This window comes from Anabrus simplex, chromosome 1 (assembly GCF_040414725.1).
Source record: "Anabrus simplex isolate iqAnaSimp1 chromosome 1, ASM4041472v1, whole genome shotgun sequence".
Classification (NCBI taxonomy): Eukaryota; Metazoa; Arthropoda; class Insecta; order Orthoptera; family Tettigoniidae; genus Anabrus; species Anabrus simplex.
In genome coordinates, this window is record NC_090265.1 from 668,851,667 (window position 1) to 668,862,332 (window position 10,666).

Here is a 10,666-nt window from a genome sequence, read left to right on the forward strand (position 1 = left end):
ATTATGGTAGAACATAATGAAGATGCTTGTGTTTGTGTGGTGCACGCATGCATGAGTGTCATTATAAGAACCCTGATTCAAGTGAATTATGTTGATATTCAGATTGTAATACTGGAACACTAGAAAATCTTATATTAAAATACAGAACAAGAACAATATGATCGAAGTCAACAGTTTTACAGTGAATGGTATGTTCCGATTACAATCTAAAATACAACCTTTGAGGCTTCATAGAACATAGATTCAAGAGATCTGTTTGTTGTACAATTATGCCTCTGTGAATGTTGAACCCATTGAGTTGACTTTCACTTATCTATTGTCAGTTTTGTGTGTGTGTGTTTTATGTTGTTTTTTTTTCATTGTGGGGGAGGGGTGTAATTCTAAACCCAAGTAACCCCCACCCCTGGCTCCATCCCTGTCCTCTATGTACCTTTCTTGTGGAATAATGGATGAAAACAATAAAATCTCCTCCCCTCTTCTGTTTTACTGATAAATGACACCAGTTCCAAGTACCATACTTATTTTCTAAGTATCATGCTTTTCAATATTTATTTTGCAACAGTTTTGAAATGTTTTTAATGTTCCTTATGATTTCTTCCTCATTTATAAGAACTTCAAATTCTTCCTTTGCTGAAATTGCCAATGACAAAAGAGTCAATTGCTATAATGAAATTTTTTTAGAGAAAACTATTTATTTTATTTTAAATTAAATATTCAGCGTATGAATGAGTCTGTGATGCCAGTTAAGGGTTACAACTGAAGATTGTCTGCATGAGGAGACTTAACACGCTTAAGTTTCTCAGTAGCACCTCATACGAGGCTTACCATGTGGTGCTGCTACGTTTTTACACTGTTAAGGTTTTTTGCCAAGTAGACTATGGTAGTGTGGCAAACAGTACAGCAACAACATATGCTCTGAATTTTTTGAATAGTATACACCATGGTGGTGTTATGCTGGCCACTGGATCAGGTTGTGAGTTTCACAAAGAGGAAAAGTCCTCTCAGTTTTAATTACTGCGTTGATGGGGTGAAAGTTCCTTTTGGGGATCATTGTAAGTATCTAGGTGTTAATATAAGGAAAGATCTTCATTGGGGTAATCACATAAATGGGATTGTAAATAAAGGGTACAGATCTCTGCACGTGGTTATGAGAGTGTTTAGGGGTTGTAGTAAGGATGTAAAGGAGAGGGCATATAAGTCTCTGGTAAGACCCCAACTAGAGTATGGTTCCAGTGTATGGGACCCTCGCCAGGATTACCTGATTCAAGAACTGGAAAAAATCCAAAGAAAAGCAGCTCGATTTGTTCTGGGTGATTTCCGACAAAAGAGTAGCGTTACAAAAATGTTGCAATGTTTGGGTTGGGAAGAATTGAGAGAAAGAAGAAGAGCTGCTCGACTAAGTGGTATGTTACATGTCAGACTCAGAGCCAACAGACGGGCAGCAACCAACTCAACAGTAGTTAACAAATAACAACTTCCACTTACATAAAACTTATTTCTGCATCTGTTGACATTTTCTGGCAAGGATTCAGCCATTTTATTACCTACCGGTGCTAACGGCCTCTTACAATTTTTCAATAGATGCTTCTGCCTTACTTGCTACGAATTTCATCAGCGGCCTTGAAAAGATTGTATTCATGACAATCAAGTTTATGCTTGTGTACACGCCCTCATGTCGTTGGCTTTTTATTACTACCACTTTGATTTTCCAATATTTTATATGAACTGTTTTAATTAGAATTTTAATAGAAGTTTTAGTCTCCGACAAGATTATAGTTTAATCATAAGACAGTTTTCCATTAGCATCTTTTTATTTTATCATTTTTCACATTTTTATTGTTCCGAATTTTAATAACAGACTAAACTTTTAATTTCCACTTTTTATTTTAGTTGTATTTTTGATGATTGTATTTAACTTCCACTTTTAATTTAGTTGTATTTTTGATTATTGTATTTAGGCTGAAGATGCCCTTAATTGAGGGTGAAACATGTCCCATGTAACTAAGAATTTAATTATGTAACAACTATAAGTGAAAATATAAGTATTGAATAGGTGGAATAAATTGAAACACCTTTATTATTGTTGAACTGTTAAGTGGTATGTTCCGAGCTGTCAGCGGAGAGTTGGCGTGGAATGACATTAGTAGACGAATAAGTTTGAATGGCGTTTATAAAAGAAGGAAAGATCACAATATGAAGATAAAGTTGGAATTCAAGAGGACAAACTGGGGCAAATATTCATTTATAGGAAGAGGAGTTAGAGATTGGAATAACTTACCAAGGGAGACGTTCAATAAATTTCCAATTTCTTTGAAATCATTTAGGAAAAGGCTAGGAAAGCAACAGATAGGGAATCTGCCACCTGGACGACTGCCCTAAATGCAGATCAGTATTGATTGATTGATTGATTGATTTCCATATTAGCCCGATTCCCAGCCTACTCGCTGCATTTGGAGTTCTACCCTTAGAATGAAGGCAGCTGCAGATGCTGCTAATATGTAATGCCAGAATTCATGCAACAACCAAGCTAGCAATTCCTCTTTGATCACCAGAGGTACAAAAACTGATAAAGATGTTGATTCCCATAGGGAACCTGAAATATTTGTTCCGAATGAGTAAATTTATAACACCAATATATAGTTGTTCCGTTATTGGACATTATAAATTTTCCAGCTAAACTCATTCCTGGTTGCCAGTGTTTCGCCCCAGTGTGCCAAGTTGGGCTCATCAGTTGGTAAATGGCACAACCACCAAGACCTTGGCTAGTGCATACCGTGGAGGCCACTGCGTAGGCTATTTGGAGCCACCGGCAGTGCCAATGCACTGTGAGAGACTTTGTTTCATTTTCAAAAATTGATGCCTGCCTGGCCATCAGATGATAAAAATGTTGATTCGCATACGGAACCTGTGGCTCCAAATAGCCTATGCAGTGGCATCCATGGTATGCACTAGTCATGCATCTTGGTGGGTGTGCCATTTACCAACTGATGAGCCCAACTTGGCACACTGGGGCAAAATGCTGGCAACCAGGAATGAGTTTAGCTGGAAAATTTATAATGTCCAGTAATGGACCAACTATATATTGGTATTATAAATTTACTCATTCGAAACAAATATGTCAGGTTCCCTATGAGAATCAACATCTTTATCATCTGATGGCCAGGTAGGCATCAATTTTTGAAAATGAGACAAAGTCTCTCATAGTGCATTGGCACTGCTGGTGGCTCCAAATAGCCTATGCAGTGGTCTCCATGGTATGAACTAGCCATGCGTCTTGGTGGGTGTGCCATTTACCAACTGATGAGCCCATCTTGGCACACTGGGGCAAAATGCTGGCAACCAGGAATGAGTTTAGCTGGAAAATTTATAATGTCCAATAACGGACCAACTATATATGGGTATTGTACAAAAACTGGTTGAGTGCCACATGACCAATTGGAATTTGTATTGATGTCGCTATAGATGGTTGTCTTGTATGGACCCCTGGTGAGGTACCTCCGTGGTTAGTTCTGCGGCTGGATATTTGGCTAGATTTATTCCACTGCCCCAAGTTGAACACCTGCGCTTTTGTTCATTGGAGGTATTTTCATGACTTCATTTCACCAAAATCCAGATGCGCGACTTATCTCCATGGACGGTTCTCAAGTAGGAGGTAATGTTGAATGCTGTTCATATTTGATGATATCAGCACCTGTGTCTCGCTACCTAGTGTCTGTAGCATATATACTGTGGAGCTCCTCACCATCTTTGAAGCTCTGGAGTTTGCGCTGATGCACAAGCAAGACCACTTTCTCATATGTACTGACTCTTTAAGCTCTTTACAAGCTATTGATTTGTGTTCCTGCAGCTCCCTCTGGTGCCCAGGTTGTTTGATGCAGACACCAGAATCACCTTAACATGGCTTCATAGCAGTGTAGTGATTTCAAGCAAGAACTGGCAGATCAAGGTGTGAAAGAAGAGATACTTCTACCACCTAGACCTATAAACATATCTGCTAGGGATATTTGTCCTCAGATACATTGAATATTTCATTCTTCTGGAAATCAGAGTGGCTAAAGGTCTTTTCTGCTCTGATGGCGGGCGGCGTACATGCTGTCAGGGGAAGCGGGGAGCATGGGGCCGACCAATCCAACACGACGTGAGAGGCCGTTACGGGAAAGAGACAGAGGCCACTAATACAACGTTGCCAGAAGCGCCCGCGCACGTGTTAAAGTTGTGTTGAAATCCACATAACTTTGAAATACAGAGCTTCGTATGTTATAGTTGGAGTATGGCTTGTGGATGAGTTTTATTTGTTTTATTTATTTATTTTTCACATTTTATCATATCTTCGATGTAGTACGATACGAGTTAATTAATAATGCATATAAAAAGTGCATTGACAACAGACCGAAAAATAATTCGTTCAAAAGTACAGAGTTACACAACACATTTGTTCAGTGTCGGGTATTCACCTTTACGTAATACCGTAACTGAGGAGAGTTCTTCTTATTACATCTTTATGGAATCCGTCAATTGCCTTTGTTATACAGTTCCTTTTGATTCATTTGCACGGTGATTGAAATGAGATTGAACCAGATGACTGGGTAGGTAATGTCTTTACCTTCCTTTACTATACACTGAACGGTTCGCGTACTAACTTGACAAGCTTCTGATACTCTCTGCTGCACTTTATACACACTGACTAAAGGGCCATTATTTTCGGCTACCTTTTGAAAATATTCATGAACATAAATGAATATTGAATTTTCACGACCGCATTGTAATCGAAACCGACTTTCAACCTATTAGGTCGTGTTACGTACATTTAGTACGTTAAAAATTAAATAACTGGAGGTTCAACCTATTCAATACTCAAAAGAAAGAAACGTAGCAATCACATTTCTATTTAAATGGGACCGGTTTCGACCTTAGTCTAGGTCATCATCAGCCATAAAAAACATGTAAAATGTTTAAGAATGTTGGAGGTCAGTTTTTCACTGTTAGGCACAAAGACACGACATCACATTCTGTTCTGCACAAAGTCACAACATTAACAATCAACTTGCGAAGATCAAAAAGGCTTGAATTCGCAGACGAACAGATCTGTAGATGAAAGCCGCCAGCTCTCGGTGACTACGTGGCACACTCAAGGTCACGCGCTGCGGCCAAACACCAAAGTAGAGTGGAGAACGTTTCGAAGGTCCAGAACCTGTCACGGCTGCGGGAAGCCAAGTACGTATATAAAAATGTACGATGCCAATTAGTATAACCGAGTGAGCACCCGTACTCCAGCTAAGATCTTGGTAAACAGTTGATTTGAACCCACAACCTCCCGATTTCGGATCCCACTGGTGTCTGGTTGGCCATTTTTGTTCTGTACCTAACATCTCTTCAACACGTACTAAATGTACGTAACACAACCTAATAGGTTGAAAGTCGGTTTCGATTACAATGCGGTCGTGAAAATTCAATATTCATTCACGTGACCCTCAACGGGCAACTTAAACGCACTCTACAGTGTGATGGTGGTAGTACCAGACCTGTAGCTCAGATCCTTTTCAACTGAACAAAGATGGCCTAGGCCACCGTAGCTCAATTGGTAGAGCAACCGACGCGAAATCGGGAGGTTGTGGGTTCGGATCCCACTGGTGTCTGGTTGGCCATTTTTGTTCTGTACCTAACATCTCTTCAACACGTACTAAATGTACGTAACACGACCTAATAGGTTGAAAGTCGGTTTCGATTTCATGAACATAGCTGATCACTTTTCTACCCTGACTCCTTATCTCCTTCCTCTTCGCCATTGTAAGATATATAGCGCAGTTATTACATACAACAACATTGAGCAATGCAAATAGAAACAAACTAACGTCACATCACGTGTCCTGAGCACACTAATCGAATAATGAAGTAAAGAACGCAGCAAGAATTACTCATAAAACAAGAATTATCTTAAAACAAACTCGTCAAGCAAGCTCCTTGTAATACCCACACGCACACCGCAAGGCTACTCGGCAACACAGCAGTTCGGAGAGCGAAGTGAGCACGGCAAACTCCCCGGGAGACTGAGTAGTTCTCAGCGCCACCGCCAGGCGATCTTTTACCTGATTGGGCAGTGACATACTGCCCGCACCCCACTTCCCCTGACAGCAAGTAGGCCGCCCGCCATCAGAGTAGAAAAGACCTATAGTTATCCAAACTCCCAACAAGCTGAGACCAATAAAAAAGACTTCTGCAGTATGATGGTCCTCTCTCTGGCCTTCTCAGGGAGGGGTTGTGCAGCTTGAGGATAGGTCATGGAAGATCTGTGCACTGCTACCTCCTAAATAGTGAAGTCCTCCCAATGTGTTCATATGATGCCATTTTTCACTTGCCTGAAACACTCAAACTCATACTGGTGGATGACGAGATGAAAGTGGACTAATCAAGAACATCTAAATCTCAGTAGTTCTTCTAATGTTTTAGTATCCTATTTTTTTGGCCAATATATTACATGCTCCTATTTTATTCCTTTCAAAATTCATAGTTGAAATATACTTCATGTTTACATTGATTTTTGTTTGTGTTTAGCTCATTAAGAGAGGATGATTACCAATAAGTACTTTGCCTTAACACAACAATCACCACCATCACCATGTCCATAAAACACCTAAGCAGTTGAACCTAAATCTACCCACTTTCATTTACTTTCTCAATCAGCATGTTAGTAGACAACATTTTTAGCTCAAATTTTCATTTTTGTCTCCATTTAATTTGTTCAGAGAGGGTGATAAATAATAATAATAATAATAATCGTATGGCCTCAGCTACCGTGTGCAGACATTTCAATTTGACGCCATCTGGCTGTCTGCTCGTCAATTTAGACGTTCCGTTTTACTCTAGGCCCCCACTAGATGGCAGACCGAGTAAACCGAAACTCTCTTGGGCGTCTATGGCTGAGATTTAATTAATTTTGTCGGGTAAACACCAAATGTGTCACCAGAGATCTTTTACATGCCGACATCGTACGACATGGAGTGTCGAATGGACTTTTTTCCGCCCTTCAAAAATCCGACTACCTCTGCCGGGTTTGAACCCGCTATCTTGGGATCCGGAGGCCGACACTCTACCGCTGATCCACAGAGGCAGCTAGAGAGGGTGATTATGTAGTTGTATACCAAAAATCACCACCACCACCACCACCACCACCACCACCAGGTAGCTCTAATGCTACCTGGAAATCATTCAATATCCTGTATGATGTCTTCGAACTACACCGGTATATTGTAGCAGTATACGCTTTTACTTTATTTTGTGTGATGTGTTCAGTTAACATTTAGCATTTGAACACACTTCAGACTGAATGTGTATAGGCCTTGCTTATTGGCTGTCTTGATGTTGTAATCATTGTATGCAAGGAACAAGAGTTTTGAAAATCTAATCCAATATTTTCAGGTGAATTCTGTTAAGAATAGACAGCTTTGTGTAAAGCTACCCTTTCAAGACAATTTTAAGCACACTTTGTTTACATCATAATTTATGGTTTATATGAATTTTGAGTGCTCAAATGTAGGAACTGAGTGGCTTTTACTTTTTAGGGCAAATTCTGGAATTTAACTAACACAAGTTTGTGTTTATAATTTCAGCTTTTTTGGACCATAATAGATATGCTGAGGAAAATTGTCCTGGAAATTCAAGGGAAAGTTTGGCACAAAATGTCAAGCTTCAGCAAAAATTTAGAGCATTAAGTACAGGATCCCACCAAGGACATCCAGGAGTACAACTGATGGAAACATTTAGCTGCTTACAATGTACTAGGATATACAAAAATAAGGTTTCTTTACGTAATCATTTAAGGTATGAGTGTGGCAAAGAACCAGCATTCAAATGTCCCTATTGCTGTTATTGTTCCAAGTTAAAAGGAAACCTGGTTAAACATTTGCGACGGCTTCACAAAAATCAAAATTGGTGCTAAAGCTGACTTCTCAAATGCTATAACAGTTCAGGAAATTTTCTCTAAATTCTTTTAAAAATTGTTATTATTCTTTGTTTGATAAATAAAAGACAAATGTTTCAATTTGTTCTGTTTTGAAATAATAATAATAATAATAATAATAAATACCACATTTTCTACTTAATGTTTCATGTTGTTTCATTTACTACTTACAAGCTTTATGTTGTTGCAGTATTTTAATACTCATTTACCTAAATGTGTTTTCATCCTTTATATAGGTCAGCATTCCACGTCTGTGGCCAATTGCTGCCTTCCTATCCTCATTATTTTTGCTCCTACATTATTCTCTATTGTTGTTGTTGTTGTTGTTGTTGTTGGCATTGGTAGATTGCAATTTTAAGTTACCCATTAGCACCCACAATGTATTTCACACCTTTAAACTACTTTCACTACTGCTACAAATTAGATTGCTTTTATCAATTTATCCCTAAATGACCAACCTGTCGAATAGGTAGTCTAAAATATTGTGAATCTGAGGGGGAAACTAATCTGAATTTAAAATTTGTGGTACCATCTGAAAACTGGACAGTGAACTAGCTCCACTAGTGAAGTGCTTTAGTTTCACTAGAGCTACTACTTTATATATTCCTCGTAATGTCTACATCAGTGCCTGACATCTTGTAGGCAGATGGAAACTGGACTAATGCCGACATAAGAGGGTCAGGAAGAAAAAGGCCTCCTGTGCCTATCCAAGGATTATCAAGTCCAGGCAGAAGAGGGGACTCTTACTCTTATCAAAATGTGTTCAATATTTTTTAGTAATATTGGAACATTTTGGCTTCTGTTAATTTGTTGGTACAAGTTGAATATTTTCTAAGAAAAGAGTAGATAGCTTTTTAAACTCTTCCCATAGTTGCTTGTTATTACTGGTTTTATTCTCTTAATGTAACTGGATAGCTTCTTTGTACATAACATTAATTTTTTTTTTTTTAATGTGCATATGTAAAGATTTTATGTGTTCTCACTCTTGCAACAGAAACTCCAGCCAGCATCATCCATGGTATTGTTAGCAAGTAAGCAGCAGTGGATGTGATATCGGTCACCCATGAGGAAAGCCACTGAATTCATTGTTCATATCTCTGACTGAGAGGTGGTATTCTTGAGGTTTGAAATGTTATTTCTCAGCTCCTACTAAATGATTTGAGATCAAACTAAGTGTAGGGAAATCTTTGATGTCTCTAATACTGGCAAGTTTCTTGAAAAACAGGTCACTAGTTTTGTTTCTGCATTTATATCATTGAAACAAAATGACCATGAACAAAGCTTTAAAAATTATTATGGATATTGCCCCTGCATCATGTATACTATCAGTGCTCTCAAAATCGTGATAAAAATACAAATGTATGGACAGACACTACTTTCTTAAGATTATTATTATTATTATTAAGATTATATAAAAAAAAGTATTTTAAATCATTTGAGTTTAGTGACTTCATGTTAGTTCTATTCATATAACTTCAGATTTATTTCTCCCAGAACTTTTCTGTTCTTTGTATATAGCGTGTTTTATTCAATTTTGATTTTTGTCATTTTCTTAGTAGGAGTATTTTAGTTGGAGCACATTAGCTAATATAGTTATATGCTTCTAATTGCAGCTGGTTTGAACTTTAGCTGGCATGCTGAAGAGTCTCTTCCAGTAAATTTAATGACCTATATAAAAAACAAATGTGCATACATAGAAAGGCTCAAGCAAGTACAAGTATCTCGAGTTGTACATAGGGAGAAAATATTTAGGTGCACACGGTGTGGTACAGCATGTAAGAATGAAGAAGTTTTATGTAACCATTTGAGGTTTGAGTGTGGTAAAGAACCAGTATTCAGATGTCCACATTGCCTCTGTTTTGCCAAGTTAGAGATCAGAGTGGCTCAACATGTGTGGTTGGCTCATAAATGCCAATTGTGATGTGATTTATGCAGTATATTATTCTGTGTGAAGTTACAATAATTTTTTAATATATTACAGTTATTCTTTATTTAGAAAAACATGTGCTGTGTTTTCAGAACTTAATTAAAAAACCTGCTTTTTTGTTTGATGTTTCATATTGTTTTATTTTCTGTTTTACCCATGTAGTCAAATCTCTTCCCTATAATCTTTGATACGTACATGTCATTTTCAGTACCTGGTCAATTTTCTCTCAATGTTCAATTACTTGAATTCAATATCAGGTCAAGGCCATAATATCTTCTTTGTTGCAGAAAACGTACTGTAATTCAAATTTTATGAAATTCTAGCTGTAGTGCCCGGCTCTGCTCAATTACTTTTTTTAATGTTTACGTTTAGGATTTGTATTACCTCTTGAAAGTATTTTTTTTTTTTTTTGTTGATTTCTTTATTGTGATGTTGACTGATAGTTTATGAACTCTTTTGTAGATTTAGAAATATTGTTATGTGGATAATTTTAAGTTCTGCACTAAAGTATTTCCTTGTGACACACCAGATTTTCTGAGAAGTAGTTGATCCTTTCAAGCAATTGATAAAAGTTAGTTATAACGGTATGTATTTACACATCGCTCTATAGATATGATGTACATGATTCCAACTGTCACTGGGACTGTCACCAATCAGCCTATGGACCCCAAAAACTATGGAATCAACATCCTTCTCTCTTCTCTCACTTTGTACATTTTATTCATTTTATTTTTCACACCTTCTGAACCCCCATGCCAGTGGAGGCTGAACTTGGACTTAAA

At 37.8% G+C, this 10,666-nt stretch overlaps 1 protein-coding gene across 1 annotated transcript in view; it reads left to right on the forward strand.

Annotated features, from left to right (window-relative positions):
- lola (longitudinals lacking) overlaps positions 1 to 7,964 on the forward strand; it is a 581,907-nt gene extending 573,943 nt beyond the window's left edge. Inside the window, exon 5 of the mRNA XM_067135857.2 lies at positions 7,608 to 7,964. Within this exon, the coding sequence (XP_066991958.1) occupies positions 7,608 to 7,936 (329 nt within the window). The 3' untranslated portion in view covers positions 7,937 to 7,964. The remainder of the gene's footprint in view (positions 1 to 7,607) is intronic.
- The last annotated feature ends 2,702 nt before the right edge of the window (positions 7,965 to 10,666 follow it).